The 20039-nt window shown below is 39.9% G+C and overlaps 3 protein-coding genes across 4 annotated transcripts; 1 reads left to right on the top strand and 2 right to left on the bottom strand.

Moving 5' to 3' along the window:
* Positions 1-433: 433 nt before the first annotated feature.
* Positions 434-4967, bottom strand: cfap263 (cilia and flagella associated protein 263). Its single transcript, XM_084364843.1, has 9 exons — positions 4699-4967; positions 4067-4202; positions 2957-3118; positions 2722-2871; positions 1615-1734; positions 1360-1458; positions 1110-1217; positions 860-1015; positions 434-669 (listed from the first exon to the last, which is right to left on the bottom strand). Exons 1-9 carry the CDS (start codon positions 4872-4874, stop codon positions 529-531), a joined length of 1248 nt encoding a protein of 415 aa, XP_084220969.1. The 5' UTR covers positions 4875-4967; the 3' UTR covers positions 434-528.
* A 165-nt stretch (positions 4968-5132) lies between these two features.
* parp12a (poly (ADP-ribose) polymerase family, member 12a) lies at positions 5133-11182 on the top strand. 2 transcript variants are annotated; one of them, XM_084364840.1, is made up of 11 exons: positions 5133-5423; positions 6549-6684; positions 6798-7062; positions 7137-7286; positions 7382-7577; positions 7694-7868; positions 7951-8186; positions 8299-8386; positions 8995-9125; positions 9543-9694; positions 9874-11182. In XM_084364840.1, exons 1-11 carry the CDS (start codon positions 5134-5136, stop codon positions 10125-10127), a joined length of 2073 nt encoding a protein of 690 aa, XP_084220966.1. In that variant the 5' UTR covers position 5133; the 3' UTR covers positions 10128-11182. The 2 variants fall into 2 exon arrangements, with proteins under 2 accessions (XP_084220966.1, XP_084220965.1); XM_084364839.1 differs by having other exon boundaries at positions 5133-5453.
* A 6-nt stretch (positions 11183-11188) lies between these two features.
* Positions 11189-19839, bottom strand: tbxas1 (thromboxane A synthase 1 (platelet)). Its single transcript, XM_084364841.1, has 14 exons — positions 19771-19839; positions 18972-19121; positions 18784-18877; positions 17348-17400; positions 17128-17224; positions 16885-17001; positions 16001-16089; positions 15760-15908; positions 15287-15417; positions 14853-15206; positions 14611-14699; positions 14278-14415; positions 13082-13244; positions 11189-12412 (listed from the first exon to the last, which is right to left on the bottom strand). Exons 2-14 carry the CDS (start codon positions 19070-19072, stop codon positions 12299-12301), a joined length of 1689 nt encoding a protein of 562 aa, XP_084220967.1. The 5' UTR covers positions 19073-19121; positions 19771-19839; the 3' UTR covers positions 11189-12298.
* Positions 19840-20039: the final 200 nt, after the last annotated feature.

The following is a 20039-nucleotide window of genomic DNA, read 5'->3' as shown; positions in this document are numbered from 1 at the left end:
GTCATAATGACTCAACCATTTGTTAATGATGAGCAACCGGAATTCATGATACAGCCTGCATTAAATCATCATGAGTCATGCATTAGTGAAGCATTACTTAACCAAATTGTTTTAACCCTTATTATAAAGTGTTTAAGACTTAAATTAAAAATCTCCTCAGAGCCCACCTGAAGTTACAGGGGGAGCTTAGTTGGCATCAATAGAGCGTAAATAATGTAATAACATTGGATTAGGTACAACTTAATGATTGCAGTGTAATCAATATCGTACATGGTATCAGGATATTTTTATAATTCAACATAGTTCAGTATACAAAGATTTTACACCCATTAACCGGATAGAACTTGATGGAGAGGGGTTTCACATGTACAGTACACCTACTGTACAGTTCATTCTTCATAATGGTGCATAGTAAAAATCTTCCAAGAGCACATTCTGTGTACGAGTGAAAAAGCTTTATTGCTTTCTCTCCACATTTCCTACATTTCTTAAATGACTTCAGTAGTCTTGTTCTGATTCTCTATCTCTCTATGTGCTGCGTTCTGCTATGTATGGGAGCTTTACTGAGACTTGGCGTTCCTTAGATCGGGCTCCGGCCTCAGCACTGTTTGCAGGAGTGAGAGTGGCTCTTTGTGTGTTCCAGGCTTTAGCGTGGCTCCTCAAGGCCATCTGGTGAAAACAGAAAAGAGAGGGCACATTGTTTTGCAAACTGTCACACAACAGTTATTTCATAAGCTTGGACTGAGGATGATAAAAGGGGAGCAAACATCCCATTTTTAAGAGGTGACTGAGATTTCCTAGAGAGAATACAGGAGAGAGCTGATTATATTTGAGTAGAGGAAATAAAATCGGGATTTACCCGAGCGATCCCAAGCTTCCTCTCCCAAGTGTGAACGCTCAGCTGCAGCTTCTTGTGTCTGTCCTTGAGATGCATGTACTCAGTGACATCAGGGGCCTGATAATCCGTCATCTGGCAGTGCAGGTGTTGGTTGAGAGCCTCGGCCTTCAAACGCTCCTGAGGAAGGAGAAAAACAAGCAGAAGGGATGAAGTTCACAAAGCTTTCTGTGTCCACTTTAAAATTTGACTAGTTGTTGGTCTAATGGCAAACCTCCTCAGCATGCTGCATCTCCTCCTCAATTTTTGCCAGCATCTGCTTCCTGTTGCTGATATCACTGCTCAGCTCTGCGGACTCCCATGTCACACTCTGCAGCTTCTCCTGTTGGCACACACATACACAGATAGATTTAACAAGCTGGAGCTAAGTTCAAGGTGATAAGCGATGCTGCAAAGGTTGTTTCATACATCTTACACTGAGAAAACTCCCTCTCTCTCCCACACACACATTTCTGGTGAGTTACCTTGTGTGAACTGAGGACAAGTTGCACTTCCAAATTGTTGGCCTGAAGTTCCTCCAGGTTTTGTTTGATTCTCTGCCCACTAAACTCCTGGAAAATTTCCTAACACACAGCATCCAACATTGTTACATTTACTAACTAGCGCAAAAAAAAGGCAGATTGCAGACTGATATTCACTGTTTTCTTACAGTCTAACTGGCAAACAACACAATCCACTGACAAAAGACAGCTGTCTGTTTTCACACTTTGATTCTCTACCTTGTTCTCTGCTTTGACCGACTCTTGTTGGATTTTTTTCTGTTGAAGCTGCAGCTGGAGCTTCTTCTCATGGACCTTCAGTGCCTGGTTCTTCAGATTAAACTTCTCCATCTGGGCGACCTGTTTGAGTGCGTTTGTGTTTGTGAATAGAACAGATGATGTGATCAAAGGGAGGAGGGTGATGAGTAAGAGTAGGGGTTGTGACAGTACTGGAAAAAGCAGATAATCAAAAATACAAAAAAAAATAAAAATTATATCCCCGCGTCTTTCATTCCCATTTAATGGGATATGATTATAATTACATGGTGAATTAAAACTAAATGTTAGTATTACTGGCATTTCTATAGTGCTGCTAGAAGGCAGAGCATAATACCACTTTAGAATAATAATCATGCTGATGATATTTTAAGGTGGAAAGGCGAATGCAGGAACTTACGTGATATGGTGACAGACTAATATTTAAAATGTCGATTTGTTGTATCAACATGATATATCATATTTAGGGAAAAATATTAATGTATTTGAATGAATTGTTCAAATCAGTTATGAGAAGTGTGCATTTAACCATACTAAAACTATTTGGTTCAACAGCTGCAAACATAAAAACACATTTTGTGAGGTAGTAAGTAAAAAGAGGCCAGTTATGTCACGATATCTGAATGTTATGGTGCAACATTCTGTATTGTATAATGACAATAAGCTGAGCCTTGTATCTACATGTATTCCAATGCTACTTTGAACAAGTTGATGTCACAAGACCAGGGCTGCCCAAAGTGGGGCCGGCCATAAGGGTTTGATTTAGAGCGGCAGATTACTTCTAATGAAAAAACCCCAAAACATATTTATTTTTTTAAAAAAAGAATATGAATCACTGTTTATGCCATTTCATTTTGGCAAAAAAAAACATTAAGCTATCTTAAAAAAATGTATCCTGGCAAAACATTTTTTCACATAAGTCAACAACACTTAAGTCAACAACACAATTTAGATCAGAATCAGACTGATCAGGCTGGCTTTTGGCCCATGGTCCACCATTAATATTTCATTTTGATACCCTAAGGAAAAAAAGTTTGGGCACCTCTGCACAAGACTGAACTCAATATTTACCATTGACTTGTCTCCAATGTACTGGAGCACCCTCTCAGGCTCTTTCATTTCCAACCGGTTGTCCTTCATAGGTTTGAGCAGTCTGCGTTCAAACTCCTTCTTAGCCTTCCTGATTTCTGCAAGACGCAATTCTGCCTCTTCCAGGGAGGCCTGAAAAGACAAAATGTGCTGTGAGTTTAAGTTTTTTTTTTGTTCATTTTGTTTTATTTTGTCTGTGCATGGATTTTGTTGTAACCTTGTAGTCGTCCTGAATCCTCTCATATCTCTGTTTGAGTTTCTCCTGGTCTTGTCGTGTCTCTCTTACTTCTCTCTGTGCCACATAGAGTTTTTGTTCCAAGGTCAGCTGATGAAGGCGATCTGTTATGCTGGACCGGGACCTCCGCCTTCTTCCACGACCCTGACAAAACACACAAAATGTTGTGTAGCATTAGGATTGTTTCTAAGATGGTGGCAATGTGTTCTGTTTTGAATTCTTAAGTCGGTTTTGTGACTTTAAGCAAGAATAATCCTCTACTCCTGAACAAAAGTGTATCATAATCCCTGTGTTTGTTTTTCACCAAGATGATGAAATTAGTTTTAGGTTCCCAGAACCTGACACTGCACTGAAGGCTGATTTAGGGACCATCAATAAATTACCCTATTGTTTGTTTGATTTACACAAAAACAATGTTATTAGTGAAAGTTATGATTAAAAAAATAGTATTCCATGTCATGTGACCCAGTGACTCCAAACCAATACCGAATGGTATCGCTACACAGGTCACACAGGACCCTCCTCTTTATAATGGATATTACAGCTTCATTTATTTTATATCAATATAATATTTTTATCAAAATTCAGCAGTTAAATTTTACTGCTTCTTCAATTCTATATGAATATTTTGATTTTAGTTGTATTTGTTTCTTCATAATTCTCCTGACAACAAACAAACATACCCATATTGTGCTTCTCAAAACTGTAAAAACAATAGCAATCAAAATAAGTGCTACATGAAATCAGTTTAGTATTATTTTTTTTAAGTATAATTTTGACTAATATCACCAAGTCAGCATGAAGAAACATTGTTTTTGTGTAAATCAAACAAACAATAGGGTAATTTATTGCTGGTCCCTAAATCAGCCTCCAGTGCAGTGCGAGGTTCTGGGAGGCCTCCTGCTGCCAACCCTGGTGAAACTGAGTAAGAGGCGCCGCTGGGTGTCTCCGGAGTGAATGTCTGTCCAATATCCAACCTAAAATAACTTCACCGCGATTCATTTTCAGTGGGAAACCTACAATCACAATACATTAAACAATACTGAGTTTTATATCAGTATTAAAGAAGTCATGTCACTGGGTTGCACTTACCCCACCCTCCAGCTGGGAGGCTCCTGCTGTCTCCAGACTGTCTTCACCAGACTGGGACAACAGGTCCTGAGGATCCATGCGGCACATGAATCGCTCGAACGTGTCATTCTCTGCCAGGAGCGCTGCATTGACACGTCTTGGGTGGAAGTAAACAACTTCAGAGTCAGACAAAGAAAATGCTTGAAGCAAAAACCTTGGTTGCATAAGCTGGAAACGTAAACCTTAAGAGGGTTCAAAGTGTTTACAACGTAACCACCTGCCAACTGAGCCCAACTTATTATGTATGCAGCCATTAGTTAGCACATATTGCATTAAAATACCTAATACCCTGACAAATACGCTTAAGTATTAAACATTTTGTGAGCCATAATGTAAGATAAGTTATATGACACTATATGACACACTTCTAACCCTATACAATTACTGTTTAAGCTAATGTTTCTAGGATATATAGCTAGCTACTAGTATTGTTTTAGTACAGTAATATTAGCTAATTGCTCAACAGAGCTAGCTCAAGTTAGCTATAGCAGCCAACGCTAGCAGGTTACACAAAATAGTTACGCTAAGGTTTCTGTAGCTTAACAAACTTTACGGTTCACTTAAGGGCATTCATGAATACTTATTTTCATTACTTTAGCTCTTCGACTCGGTTGCAGAGGTGCTCTTTTTGTTCTTTGGTGACCTCTTTGCCTTTTTCTTCCATCATCGAAAGCCCACCCTCCACGGTTGCTATGGTACACTGTGTGGTTGCTATGGCTGGTGTTGCCTTCACGTACTCACGTGAACCTCTCATCCCTAAACTTTGCATCGAATCAGGACAGAAAAGACGGCTCGGTTGAAATTAACTGATTTCTGTGGAAACTTGTTTATTTCACAAATTATATTACAGTTAAACACGTTTCTTAATAATTACCTTAGCGGTAGGCACTCCTGTTTTCATTTCCTTTCGACTTTTTTTAAGTTTCAGTTTCATTTCTCTGTAACCGGACGTCTCTCTGTAGCTGTGGGGAGCTAGCAGCTCAGCTCTTCTCTAACAACAGTGTAGTTCAGGCTGAACTCCTGTCAGGATGACCTCAATCATCTCTAAATTCATCATCAAGACCCTGTGCGACAACCAGGGATGTTTGGACTTCAGGCGCCTGGATGAGAGGATCGCACAGAGTTTCACCGTTGCAGATTCAGTCCTGCAGAGTGTCCTCTTCGACGACGGTAAAATAGCCATCAAGGAAGTCAAAGGGAAGGCTGCCGCCGGTCAGCTAATCAGCCCCGACAGTCTGGTGGTGGCTAAAACCAGCCTGCGACTGTGTCAGAAGAAACCCGGAGAGTGTGAACAGTGTGATGGGTTACACCTGTGCAGGTATTATGTTTGCGGAGAGTGTACGTTCGGGTAAGTACGAAGACTGTTGTTGTGCTTCATGTCGGGGCTCTGTAACATATTTCCTTTCCAAGCAGTAACGCTGCTCACAATGACAACGGTGTGGCAATATGCATTACAGTCAAACAATGGTAAAACAGTCGGTAAATGTTAGAGACAAGAGATGTAGATGAGAGCAGTCGGAAAGTGTCGAGCTTTTTAAACTTTAAAGCCCCACACAGCCTCACTGGTGTGTTCACTTTTGATTACACATTTTTGGGCGTGTATGACAGGTCGATCAACATTTCCTCACCTCCTGGTGTTTTTGCATGTGTTGTGGCCGGACAGCTCACACTGTGGTCGGCTTATGTAATAATAAGTTTGGTTACTTTGCGTTTCCAGAGAAGCTCCACCCAACATCAGCCTGAGCAGTGGCCTAACAAAGACTGAACGACAACACCTGTGTGAGGCTGTAGGGTGTAAACACTGTGCTCAGCCAAGGATCAAAGTTAAACTGTTGATCTTGTACTTGGTACTTTAAACCTGTTAACCCGCAGATAAATCATTAAGAATAAGAAGACTAACCAGTCCAAGAGCCAATAAACATACTCCTGTTTATCCTGGCGTGCGTGTGTCTGCTTTGTTTAGGACCTCTAGTATTTTTTAAATGTTTATTCGTACAACTATGGACTTTTACAATCAGTTATAATGGAGCAGTTTGTAACCATGCATACTGTAGAGTACCTTATTAACAGACACACACAAAATGGAGAAAGCCGCAGATCTGAACAGAAAATGGTAGTGAATGCTAAGAGACAAATAGCATGTCACAGTTTGACCTCTGTGGAAACTAAACAGTTGGTGACCAGGACCTAAGATCAACAAAGTCATACTGTATGACTTTAATCTGACCAGAAGATGGCAGCAATTTGCATCCTATTATAATCTGGATCATAACTTTCCCTGAGTAACACACCTTTAACTGTGCACAATGATACAGCAGTAATGAATGCCAGTGTTCACACTGAAACTTCACTTGATGCCTGCCACTTGCAAGCCTTTTTTTCAGTGGTTTATTTAGTAAAACTTAACCCCTTAACTACTTTATTTATGTTGTTAATTTTGCAGCCCTAAGTGTAAAAAAACCCATAGTCTGGGTTCTCCACACAATGCTGAGCTGTTGAAGAGACATGGTCTTCACGATTTGACGGAGAAACAGCTGTTCCAGCTGTTACTGCAGAATGACCCTTCTCTGCTTCCTGAGGTAGGTTTTACTGGCAACCGCAGGAGACAGGTTGGAGTTCAGAATTGTGTAGGAAATTAAGCAGATGTCTAAGTGAACATTATATGGTCGCCATCCTCTGTACGCTCCTCTAGATCTGCCCACATTACAACAAGGGCGACGGTGAGCACGGTTCCTGCAGGTTCAAAACTACCTGCATCAAGCTTCACGTCTGCCAACACCATCTCCAGGGTGACTGTAAGTTTGGCTCCTCCTGCAAGAGAACCCATAATTTCAACGCGCAGGGAATGAAGATCTTCCGAGGATTCAGTCAGGAGAATATCAGCAACCTTCATGAGATCTACAGAAATAAATTCATCATCATGGAACCACAGGAGAGACGAGTCGCTGCTGTTCCTGGTAAAGAATAAAGACTTTGTGGCAAACTTTTTGAACTTCACAGTAGATTTTAGATGTTTATGTGTCTCCTGCAGCGCTGCCAGAGGTAAAACTCCCCAGTCAGCCGCCTTCCCACAACAACCCTGGACCCCCCGCTCGTTCTGCTGGTGCATCCAAACCCATGAGCGATGCTGACAAGAATGAAATCTGCCTCTTCTTCATTCGCAGACACTGCAGCTTCAAAGGTGACACTGAAACTAGTCATACTGTGTAGATTTTTGTGAAAAGGAGATGATGTCTGTATGTCTGCCACTGTCTAATGAACGCCTCTGTACCATAGAGAAGTGTGCTCGAGTCCATTGGCCCCTGCCTTACAGGTGGCAGGTTTTAGACAGCGATGGTGTGACCTGGAAGGACCTGCCCAGTATGGAGGACATTGAGAAGGCCTACTGTGATCCAGAAAATGACACAAACTGCAAGGATCAACCATCACCCACCCCCACCTTAGCGATTTTCAGATTTCTGTCTCTACAAAGGTGCATGAGTGGAGAAGTACACACAGTTCTCCTACAAATATATTCTTCAACATAGACGGCATTAGTTAAAGTCTCCTTGAGGTAATTGTTGACTTTCTTTCACTGCTCGCTTTCAGCTCTGCATCCCCTGCTGAGCCGTCAGTTGACTTCACGACGATGACATATGGAGGGTCTGAAGTTCGTCGCCTGTCCACTGCCTCCTCTGTCTCGAAGCCACCGCACTTCATTCTTACAACAGATTGGCTTTGGTACTGGAAGGATGAAAGTGGGAAATGGCTGGAGTTTGGATATGTGGGTTGGCCTTTACTAATCATTTTTTTTCCTTTTTGTCATTGTCAGACTTTGATGGATCTGCTCTGCTTGTTCTCTTCAGGGTGGTGGTGACACACCAGCCTCCGTCACCTCTCAGACTCTGGAGAACGTGTACCTGGCAGACAGAGATACAGAGATTCCTTTCAGTGCAGGGAAACAGCAGTATATCCTGCACTTCAAAGGCGCACCGGGAACCCAGCAGATGTTTCAGGAGAACATAAGATACAAAACCAAGAGAGAGGTCAGAAGGAGGCCTCGCTTTGTGTCTGCCCAAGATGTGGAGGTGAAGCTAAAGAGGTATTTTTTCCCCCCGTTTTTATTTTCACATTTTTCATTTTGTTGCCATCCTAACATTGATGATATGGATCAGGTTAATTCACTTGCCAGAGTTATATTTGCCCCCCCTTAGTGGGTCGTCACAGAGCTCCAGCTCCTCCACAGCTGAAAGTTTCCCGTCCGACTGGGACAAGAATGCCCTCGTGGATTTTGGATACAAGGTATCTTTGTTTCATGTGTTATTGTGCTCATCCTATATTATGCTCATTTTAAGGCTCATACTTTTATTTTCCATGTCTTTTAGGGAATATGACATGCTTTAATGTTAAAAAAAAAAAGAAAAGATTTTTCTCATACCATGCATTTCTGCAGCAAGTTTATTCACGCTCCGTTTTAGTGCCTGTCTCTTTAAAGCTCCCCCGCCTGAAAAGCCCGGTCTGCTCTGATTGGTCAGCTGTAACAGGTCTGAGTAGGCACTGCCCACCATGTTTCCCCATTAGTTCTGACAGTGTTTTTGTTTTAGCTGTGCTGGGGGCATGGCTGAGGGAGGTGACTGTATAGTTGAGACATCACAACTTTACGGGAAGTCCCGAAAGGATGTTTAAAGGCACAGTTTGTAAACAGGCTGTGGATTGAGCATTTTTTTTATGTTGAGATAATCAATATATCATCCAGACCTGCTTTATAATCAAAAATACATGGAAATCTCACTTTCCACACTATTGGACTTTTAATATTTCTGTTTTTACTATGTGTTGTTCCTTCTTTAACACTGAATATACAGTATATTAAGCCCTTCATTAACGTGCACTGTTCTGTTATCTTTCAGCTCGTATCTCTCCCTGTCTCTGCAAAGAAGTACAATATGATTGAGATGTTGTTTAAGCGCACCATGCCACAGAGTAAAATTAACAACATCCAGAGGATCCAGAACCTGTCTCTGTGGAAAGTCTTTCAATGGTAAATCACAGATGTGGCATTTTTGTCTTAAAGCAGCTATAAGTGATGTTACAATGTGAACAACAATGTATGTGACAATGTGAAAGGGGTCGCTCACCTCGTAGTGATGAACCCACAGAGAATTATCAGCTGAATCTGCAGCTCTGCTCACCTTTACACAGCTTTATAGCAGGTTCCAGCTTAATGTTTAATTGTCCAGCCCACAACTTGACTGTTATGGTTAACATTTCTCGTAGCATCATTTTTGGCAGCAGCAGGCAGCTGACAGCAGACATTGCGTTTAGGAGGTTAAAAGCCGGATGTTTGTCTAAGGAGTTTGTAGAGATTGAAAACAGAACATAGTGAAGCTCTTCAACTATGTGAAAATTGACTGATTCATCACGTCATCACATTCATGTTTCTACTGTGTGTATTCAGGCAGAAAGAGCAGATGATGATGAGGAATGGAGGGAAAGCTGTCAATCAGCAGTACTTGTTCCACGGGACAGACGAGTCCCTGATTGAAGCCATCTGTGAACAAAACTTTGACTGGAGGATGTGTGGTGTTCACGGGACGGCCTATGGCAAAGGTACTCTGCTTTGGTAGCCAATTCAGTAATAAGATGAATATACAGCATGCACTATTGACAGAACACAAAAGAAATGTATTTTCCTCAAATTTACCTTATGTTGTGTTTTGGTAAGGGACTTTCACCCTCTTTGATTGTGTCAGCAGTAACACTTACACTTACTATTTATTACTTTTTAGGGAGCTACTTTGCCAGAGATGCGTCCTACTCAGACAGATATGCCAGCAAAAAAAGCCTGAACAAGATCATGTTTGCTGCTCTGGTCCTGGTGGGGGAGTACACCAAGGGGAGTGGCAGTTATGTCCGTCCCCCGGCAAAAAAAGGCAGCAAAACCTTCTATGACAGCTGTGTTGACCGTGAGAGCGACCCCAGCATCTATGTTGTCTTTGATAAGCAGCAGATTTATCCAGAGTATCTTATCAACTACTCATAAGTCCCAATACTGTTGTTTCCTTTTCTCAAGATTTTGTGCAGGGGACAAATTATTATGGGACACTACTAGTTTGATGGTAAGCAGCAGGTGGCTCTGTTTAAGGTTTGTGGAGTTTTTCCAGTGGTGGAAGGAGTATTCAGATACTTCACATGTGCAGTAAATGCAACATCACAATGTAAAAATACAAATAAAAGTCCTGCATTCTGAATTATATGTAAGAGCTGAGTTGTAGCAACAAAATATGCTTCATGAATCCAATATAATACTAATAAGTAATACTGTATATTAAATCATTGGATTATTATAATTCATGCAGAAATGTTTGAGGCAGATTGAGGTAGAGCTCATATGAACTTTTTTATATAGCATTGCATTGGATTTATAAACTTGACATGTTACAATATTTTCCTATTTTTTGGCTGTGATTATTAGTGTGTGCTAGTGCATTTGGTGTCGGACAACACTAATATCCTTGCCGATATTTTGTTCATGATTGGTGTCTGTTGTTGTAAGAATGTCACAGGTTGTTACGTAATGAACATATTACAAATTGCCATGTCAATCTAGTTATGTACCATTAGAACAGATCAGTAAAGAGAAATTTCATCATCACATGTAATTATTTATTTACACAAAAGTGGTATTAGACCCATTTTAAATGTACAACTGGCACATTCAGCCCTCTGCATTTAATCACAGCTGCTGAAGTATACATGTTGTTTCAACATTTGAATTAATCAGCGGTAAATCACTCTTATTGTATACATTAAATATTCCAATTAATTCAGGGCTGCATTTCTTAACTCCAACACATTGTCTTAACTAAGATTTACCTTTCTTCATGAGAAAAGTTGAGTAATGTTTTCATGTCAATGAGGTGGAAATGTACTGTAACTATAATTTAAAAAGTCATTCAGAGGAAAGTGATAAAATGCTTTTTCTCCTATGATTTGAAGTTGGACCTAATACACACTGAGAAATGTGGGCAAGTAAGGTCTGGTTTCACTCTGCGAATTAGCTTTCAACTGGAGTAATAAAAAGATGTGCAAACATGACAGGACTGTGTCAGTCATTATATATTCAAATGTAATCAGTAACACTGAATACTAGTGACAAACCATCCTCCTGCATAAACATGTTCAGTTCCCTGTCCTGCTTATTTTGGACATCTGTGATGGGTAATTATTACATACTGTTGTTAACATTCATGGGTAGAAACGGCAAAGACAGCAGCTCGGTTAAACAACAAACAGCTCATTTGGTGAAGGAATGTGCAAACTTTCAGATTCAGCTGCCAGATTACCATTTCATATAATTATTATATTCATACCACACAATGTCCAGGACTCAATTCCTGCATTTTCAACTGTTCATTGAATAAACGTCAGTAACTTATGAAGACCATAAAATAAGTTAAAATATTAAATGCACTTAGAAGTAATAAAAGAATCAAAGTTGCACAGTGCAAGGAAGAAAAAATGGTAATCAAGGGTCCAAGGACAGGATGTCGTTCACTGTGAAGCCCATTGAGGTAATATGATTGTGATTTTGGGCTATATAAATGAAATTGATTTGATTTGATTTGTAACCTGATTGTAGTATAATTAAAAACATTGTTCAGATGAATGGTTAATGAAAAAATGCCTAAATTGTTGTAACCTGTTCAAAAAAATCAAAGATATTGCTACATACTGAGGTAGGAAGCGGAGAGTTGCTCTCTCTTGAGTCGAGCACACTTCTATTTCTTTTTCGCTCCCTTCTCTTTATTCACACGTCCTCCACCTCCCTCTCTCTCCCTTATTATTTATCACCAAAGCAACATATGGAGCCATCAGTGGGGAGTTCAGAGGGACCTAAACTGTGCCCTCCACAGTGCCTGATTGGACAGATGACAGGCCACTCACACTTTTTCTGCAAATTATTATAGTAAAGCAATGCTGTTTATCACCTTCTGTCCTGTTTCCAGTTCACTCTCCAAGAAGAAAGGCACTAAACAAGCACTATGATGGACATGTACAGTGTACTGTAAGTTGATCAGGGTTAGGTTACCTATGGAAATATTTTCATGTAGGGAACAGGTCCAGAAAACTGCTAACAGACACAGTGTCTGGACTTGTAATAATGCTGTTACTCTTTAGAATTTTTTCCACCATTCAGATGAACGTGAGTTTCTAATCGTCAGCTGAAGTAGGCGCTTGACATTCTCCCATGTCTCTGCGTTGAATTTTCACAAAGATGCCATTCTTCGGTCCTAGAGTGCTCGACGACTTCAACTCAAGAGGAACCTGCACAAAGAAAAGAAAACCACATGTAAAGAAATATCTTCCATACTGTTTGTTAAATGTGGGATTACGTTCATATTTTATATATTATTTCATACATATTATATTGACAATAATTTTGTTTACAATATTAATATGGAGAGTCCAAGTGATAAGCTTTTGTCTACCACAACAATGAGAAGAGGACAGCTACACACTCGCTCTCTGTAAAGACTGCTTTGTCTGTTTTATTATTATGTTAGTAAAATCCCAGAGCAACTACAATAAGTGAACATCAAACTGCATTTACAGCTGTGACTACACTGTGGCTGATGATTGTATCTCCACTCTCTGATCTCTTGTGCTGCTGGATACAATTTGTATACAAATTCTTATTTTTGTTGGATTATTTATGAAGCCAAATGCTTTAATATTTTATTATAATTTAACCCATGGGTGTATGATGATGGGATGTTAACAAACATGAATGCAGACATGCTGTATAACTCTCAGATATTTTTCCATTTTCATCTGAGCTGTTACTAGTGTGACGGTCTGTTAGTGCTAAAACATACAGTTCCTTTTTTCTTCCACACATGTAGTGGGTAAATGTGTCTTCTGTGTATATGAAGCTGTTCTTAGACTGGATTGAGAGTAGACTGTTGTTTTTAGTGTTTAAATTGTCCAACCCACCTTGGTCTCAGAGCAGGCCACAATGCTGAACCTGCTGAACACACGCACCAGAGCCATCTTGATTTCCAGTTGGGCGAGCCTCATCCCCACACAGTTACGGGGACCGGCCCCAAACGGCAGGTATACAAATGGATGTCGTCTGGCTTTGGCCTCTGGTGTAAATCTGAAGATTAAAACCACAAGTTATTGTTTTAAATGAATTAAAGGCAGAAGATAATAGGTGTCAATCAGTATAAAAATAATGTATTTTATTTAGCTTTAATGCAGTTCAATGCAAGGATTTTACTATTTTAACTATAACAGTGTTAATTTCCTTCTGTGTATGACAGAGGAAAGCTTAAAGGTGGTATGTACTGTACATCAGACTTTTTTAACTGGTAGTCTATGGGCCCGATGTGACGCTTTAATAACACTGACTGGGTCCCTTTGATCATTTTATTAGAAGGCACTTTATTTAAAATCTGGCCCTTCTAAAAAAGAATAGGCCTGCTGTACATATTAATGATAAAGAGTTAGACAAGGTTGTAACAAGGTTCAAGCAACTTCCCTGTTAAGAGAAAACATTTTAAAGACAGCATGCAGCATTGCTTTTCCAGTCATCATATCAGTACGAGGTACAGATACCAGCAGGTACTGTATTCACGCTGTTGTTGTCGTTATGTCGAGGCTATTCATTGCCATGACAACATGTTGTCCACAGATGCAGGGCCTTTTCTATAGCAGACATGTCACAGCAGGAAAATCATATATGTTACTGACATCAAAAGTTCCATTCCCTGTAAGTCATTATAAAGTGACAATGAGCCAGCATGCACAATACCAGCACCCTGGAACTGAAGCAGCTATGTGGAATGCAGCCTATATTCATTATTATTTACACGTGTGCGTTTCCTACTGTGACATGTGAAAATGCCTTCTGTGAAAAAGGCTAAAGTGTTTTTACTTTTGAGACGTTTGAGTAGTTTCAAACTGAAAGTTATGTGACAACATATTCATATTTTGTTTGGGTGTTGCACACCCCTTTTTTACAGTTAATTGCAGGTGCTGACAGTGCATTTCTTCAAGATAATTCATAATGCCCCATTCACTAATTGTCAGCAAACACAGCCAAGCCATTTCCTAGATTTAGATGATATTGGCACACAAGGTGTAGGTACTATATGTTTTTCTTATTTACTGTAAGAACAGCCTCCTACCGCTCAGGGATGAACCGCTCGGGCTCTGGCCAGTGCTCGGGGTCGTAGTGGAGAAAGCCCGCTGGGATCTCCAGCGTCGCTCCTTTAGGGAGGAACTGGCCGTTCACCACACAGTCCTGGTCGATGTCTCTTGCAAACCTTTGTTGGGTAAAAAATGTCATGTTTAATACACTTTCAATCAATTTTTCATCTTTACTGTCTTTATGATTCCTGTATGATTTTATTGAGTATAAACACAACTAAAAATCTACTGTATTTACAGAGTGTTCATTGTGAAGCTACTAAATCTAATAAAAATTGATATTTTATCCTCATTTAATGTTCTTCATTTACCTGAATCCAGGCGGATAGAGGCGCAAAGCTTCACTTATAACCATGTCTAAATACTTCAGCTCTTGGACATTTGTATAATCCGGTGACTCCTACAATAAAAGGAGAAACAAAGTAAATTCAGCATAATTCAGTAAAAGTTTAAACATAAAAATGAAATAAAAAGTCTGTATACACTGAATGTGTCTGGTTATGGGATAAATCCACAACTGTTAACAACTAAAATCTTATGTCGCTACACTCACATGTCTGGTAAAGAACTCGTCCACCTCTTCCTGTACTTTGCTCTGACACTCAGGGTTGATGGCCAGCAGGTAGCAGGTGAAGGCCAGCGTGTTGCTGCTGGTCTCATAGCCTGCCAGCAGAAAGACAAAAGCCTGACCCACGATCTCATCTTCTGTCATCTTCTTCTGTGGACGCCTGGTGGGGGGCTCCTGTGGATGAGGACGGTCGTCTTGATCGCAGGAGGACGGTTGTGTCTGCTGGTTCCTGTGATCAAGGTCACTGGCAGAATTTGCTGTCAAAGTGTCAAGGTTTTCCAAAATGGACTCCTTGCTGGTTCTTGCATCCAACATCAGCTGAAGGAAGTCTCGACGCCTCTACATGCAAAAAATCATCAAGAAATTCATTAAAAAAAATATTTATAGGAAATTGTAAGTTGTACATCCATTAAACCCACCTGTTCAGGAGGCTGCTCCTCTCTCTGTTTGATGATCTTCTGGATGCAGTTGATGAAGAACTGATTCATCTCGTCTCGTCTTTTGTTGGGGATGAGTCCCACCAGAGGAGCAGCGAAAAATGGAAACGCAACTGGACACACAAACCAAATTTGTTGGTGCGACAAATGCCAGCTTTACACATCATAAATGTACATGTTTAGAAAAACATATTAACTATTATCTCCATTATCTTTTTATTTTCATCCTTAATTTTCTTCAAATTTATCATCCAATTACCTGGTCAGCCATGATACTTTTGAGACATATTCCTAATCTATATAAGAGGATAATAGATCCTCCAGTTTCAAGTCAATGATTTATTAATACTTAATTCTACTTAATTCTATTGCATTACTATTTAAATGTCTTATATGAATGTCTCAAATGTAATAATTCACCTAAATAAACAACAATATAAATCGATTGTACTGACTGAAAAACAGCATGATGGGCCTGAAGAAAGAGAAGGAGAAGAACATCTGTGCATGGCGGACAAACGGGTCATCGGGGTTGTTCTGAGAGTCCACCTGAGTTGCGAATGCCACACTGGCGATAACATCCATGGTGAAGCAGCCAAAACACCTGCAGGAACAAGTTCACAAACAGAAATATAACAGAGGACAGAAAAAGACACCATAATTCTAATTACCTCTGTTCACTGTGTGTGTGATTACTTGTGGATGTCAAAGGCCTCTCCTGACTCAGCGTAAACATTCAAGTTGTTCATCAGGGCGTTGGTGGCCGTGTTGATGAGCGGAACCATCTACAGGAAAATACAAGAGACTGTGACACTTCTCATAGCTGCTAAGGTAGGAAAAGGAAAAGGTCAATGTGGTTCCAAAAACAAATAGAGTATCCTAACACTATATAGCTGGAAAAAGCCTTTGTAGATCAAAATACCAGTAAATACACATAGTGGACGGGCAGTAACTGCTCTAAGATGTAAATAAAAGATGAACGTGTGATGCACTTTTAAAGCAAACGTGCAGTAAACACTGTGGGGATGAATATTTTAAGTTACTCCTGGCTGACAAGGAATTCAAAAAAGAATCTATAGAGTGTGTATTAAGGTGTTGACAGGAAGACATAAAGGGGCCTATTTAAACAATCTTTGGTGCATGGTGCGTTTTCAGGCATGTCCAACTCCCTTTTGCTAGTTAAATGGCACAAGGAGGTTGGGTATTTATCAGTTCAACAGTATCTGAGTCAAGAAGTATTTATATCAGAAGCTAAAAGTTTGATTCTGTTTCTGTTGTCCTGTCAAGTTCATAAATGAAGCTTTTAGTTGCAGATTAAATGTGCCATGATTATTTGTTACAGTGACGTTACTGTGCACATGAAAACATTTAAAATGACTGAAAGCAGCCTCTCTAACCATTAAAGTAAAGTGTGTTGTGAACCTGCTGCCTAGAGACAGCAATGCTCCATCAATGCACCTGACCAGACCTAATTTTTAAGACCAACATGAATCATGCAGTTATTTATGATGTTTTCGGATTGGCAAATTTTAAGACTACAAAAAAAAAGTTGTTTGTTAACGGGAACACTCATATTTCACCTCCTTCATCTTGGCAGCACTGAATGACGGGGTCAGGATGCTCCGCACTCTCTTCCAGCGTTCATTCCTCAACATGAGCAGACAGTCACTCATGGGCTTGGTGGCAAAGCGGATAGTCTGCACAAAGAGAGAGAGAGAGGAGTACAGGCACAAATATCTATTATTATTATTATTATTATTATTATTAACTCATCAAAGTTCATTTTATGGTTTACATTTGCCTGCACTGGTTAATGTCCTCACCATTCTGTTTGGGAAGCTGCTGAAGTCCCTGACCATAATTTGTCTCAGCATGTCAGGGTCTGCTACCACCACCACTGGTCTGCGGGCCAAATAATACCTGAAATATATCAGGGAGAGTCAGATAAAGAACCTTATGCTTCTAACAGGTTTTTAACAAGCAAGAATTCATTTCATTTTACAGTGTGTTGATACTGATGTAGAAGTTATTTTTTCTACCTACCCACAAACTCTGCCATGTGTCTTTATGAGTTCATTGATCGGCTTGAAAAAACCCTGAAAAGAATGTTAAAGAACGCCATCAGACCGCGGTTATTACACCAAAATAACAACCCACCACATCAAGCTCTTCTTCAGAATGAAATAACTTAACAGTCCCATTTTTGAGTCTCATTCTCAACTTATCAAAAACTGGTGGCTGCCGACTCAACCTACAAGTGTCAGTTTTTGACGAGTTGGGAAAGAGACTCAAAAATCAACTTTCTTACAAATTGGACCTTTAATGTCGGGAGACATTTTGATATTGGGGCTGTTGTCTTTATGTAAATAGTAGTTAGGTTAACAGTTAAAAATATAGCTGTACAATATGGCCAAAATATCATATTTTAATTATTTTGACAGATATTGCGGTTGCAATATGATTCGTAATTCGTGGTAATGATCATTTTAGCATCACAATTTTAATTTTCACTGACAAAAGTATTAAAATCATGAGGCCATAAAAGTGGGGAATGAACAAGATGAACTTCACATTGTTACATAAATGACATTTGTGACATCAGTTGAGAATGTTGATCAAAACCCTGCTAGGCCACTAGAGGTCACTGGTTAGTCAAGCCAGTGCTGGTAGAAGAGGGAATAATACCAAGTACCCTGTCTGTGAGGGAATTATCAGGCCTTCTCATAAAAACTACAGAAACACATGCCCACCTTGTCGTCATCCCTACAGAAGGCACTTTTCACAGGGAGCAGTTGTAAAAATCTAGGACAACTTTGCTACAATCTTTCTTTGACAACCAAAAGCAGATGTACTGTAAACTACAAGCACACAGACATGATCAGCAACACAGTCTTTCACAGCCTGAGTCTTCCATTTTGGCACTTCGTTTCAAAGTATTCAACAAAACTACTTTTGTGTCACGTGAATAAAATACAAGTGTCACAGTTTCACAAACGCTACAAAAACGAAATTAAATTCAACAATATCCTAATCGACTACACCAAACTGGCATGTAGGTTAATGTACTCTCAACAGTAATTTATCAATAACAGAGTTAAACAAAGTCAATGGAATAATGAGCTCTTGCAAGTCAGATCTGATATGATTCAACACTTTAGTGTAGTAAGGAAATGCTATTACTGTCAATCCTTACTGAGTGAGACTTTAAATTAGCTTACACGCCCCAAAGAGAGACGATGAATCCTGCTGGTTTTCTAGATGCTACTAGAGCGACCTTACTTATTCTCAGATTCTGAAACTTGCATGAAAAGTGTGTGTCTGGGACCTACAGGGGCAGGGCCACCTTGCCTGACCGACTGAGTATTAATAAAATCAAGTAAGACTTATAATGTTTCCAATTAGAAACAGATTTTAACAGAAACTAAAGGCAAAGAAAAAAAAAGGTTAGAGAACATCGACGACATGCATCGATATCTTACCTGGCGAAACATGAATATGTTGCCATAGAAAGGTATTGGCTTCGGATGTTTGATGCCACATCGAGAAAGGACCGAAAAAGGGTAAACTGAATACCTAGAAGACAGAGCGCAGAAAATATAAAGCAAAGAGAGAGTGAAGAATATTTTCAAAATTTTTCAGCAGACTAGGATTCAAACCATTTACTCACCAGTAGAGAAGACCCAGAAAGATGAGGAAGAGGCTGAGCGTCACAGAAAACCCACTGGCGTTGATGTGGAAGATATTTAGAAAGTCAACCACAGCCTCCATAATGTAAAACTTCTCTCAGCTCTCCACTGCCACCAGTAGATTAAAGCTCCTGTGGGGAAGGGGACCAGAAAATGATGAGCTCAGTGTAAAAGCTGCTGAATACGTGTGTAATCAGAACTTTAAGGCTCTACAAGTAGACCACATAACACATAGCAAGCTTCTTCAAATGAGGAGAGCAGGTGAATGTGTGCAGATGTGTGTGATAGTGATGGTATTTATTTGTGGACTGTCCTCTCAGACTGGTTTGTCTACAACAGATAGGTGTGTTGGTTCCCGAGACTAACTTCTTTGTTAATAACCTTTCCTCTGCATTATAAAGGATGGGCACAGGTCAATCCCTCCTACTGGCAAACACAAATGATGCTCTGGGACCTGTTAACAGGACAGTGTAGGAGAGGAAACAACTACAAGTATCATTGTAACGGCTGAAGCACACACCTTTAAACAGCTAACATATAGCTCGTCTTTATTTAAGTTGAAAAACAGCGTTTAAAACCCCGACGTCTTGCTGTAACTTAGGTCATTTGTGATGCTAGGCTACTAGCTACAACAAAATACAGCAGGTCGTCCACTCGTTTATCTCTCTGCTGGACATCGTGTCACGTTTTCATAAACTGTGCCAGCGCCATTCTTAAATGTGACGAAAGTTGGCACTTTCATGTGTAAATAATGAGAAAAACGGATGTGTGTTCACTCACCTTATTTCCCCTCACTTGTCATTTTTATTATTATGAAGTCCTTCTTCGTCTTCGTTTTCTCAATGTTACGCAAGCTAAAAGAAATCTGAGGCGCAATACTGCCACCTACTGGACGGGAGCGCGTTGTAGCCAACACCAGTTTATATATTACTGATTATATGATGTGATATAATGACAAGAATTGAGTTTGAAAGTTGAGTAGAAGTGCAGAACTCTGCAGATACATTTTACACAGAAAAAACACAAACAAATGCATGTAGAGCAGATCT

Source organism: Pagrus pagrus, assembly GCF_965226575.1.
Source record: "Pagrus pagrus genome assembly, chromosome: 10".
Classification (NCBI taxonomy): domain Eukaryota; kingdom Metazoa; phylum Chordata; class Actinopteri; order Spariformes; family Sparidae; genus Pagrus; species Pagrus pagrus.
Note: the sequence above shows the minus strand (reverse complement) of the source record. Positions and strands in the feature narration are given on the sequence as shown.

Excerpts from the sequence above, each read along its gene's own strand:
- parp12a (XM_084364839.1), top strand. The coding sequence starts at position 5,134 with ATGACCTCAATCATCTCTAAATTCATCATCAAGACCCTGTGCGACAAC. Across the intron at positions 8,387-8,994 it reads TCGTGGATTTTGGATACAAG|CTCGTATCTCTCCCTGTCTC; the intron begins GTATCTTTGTTT and ends GTTATCTTTCAG. Across the intron at positions 9,126-9,542 it reads CTGTGGAAAGTCTTTCAATG|GCAGAAAGAGCAGATGATGA; the intron begins GTAAATCACAGA and ends GTGTGTATTCAG.
- tbxas1 (XM_084364841.1), bottom strand. The coding sequence starts at position 19,072 with ATGGAGGCTGTGGTTGACTTTCTAAATATCTTCCACATCAACGCCAGT. Across the intron at positions 15,207-15,286 it reads AGGAGCAGCCTCCTGAACAG|AGGCGTCGAGACTTCCTTCA; the intron begins GTGGGTTTAATG and ends TTTTGCATGTAG. Across the intron at positions 14,416-14,610 it reads CTCTATCCGCCTGGATTCAG|GTTTGCAAGAGACATCGACC; the intron begins GTAAATGAAGAA and ends TACCCAACAAAG.
- cfap263 (XM_084364843.1), bottom strand. The coding sequence starts at position 4,874 with ATGCAAAGTTTAGGGATGAGAGGTTCACGTGAGTACGTGAAGGCAACA. Across the intron at positions 1,459-1,614 it reads CGGTCAAAGCAGAGAACAAG|GAAATTTTCCAGGAGTTTAG; the intron begins GTAGAGAATCAA and ends GCTGTGTGTTAG. Across the intron at positions 670-859 it reads GGAAGCTTGGGATCGCTCGG|ATGGCCTTGAGGAGCCACGC; the intron begins GTAAATCCCGAT and ends TGTTTTCACCAG.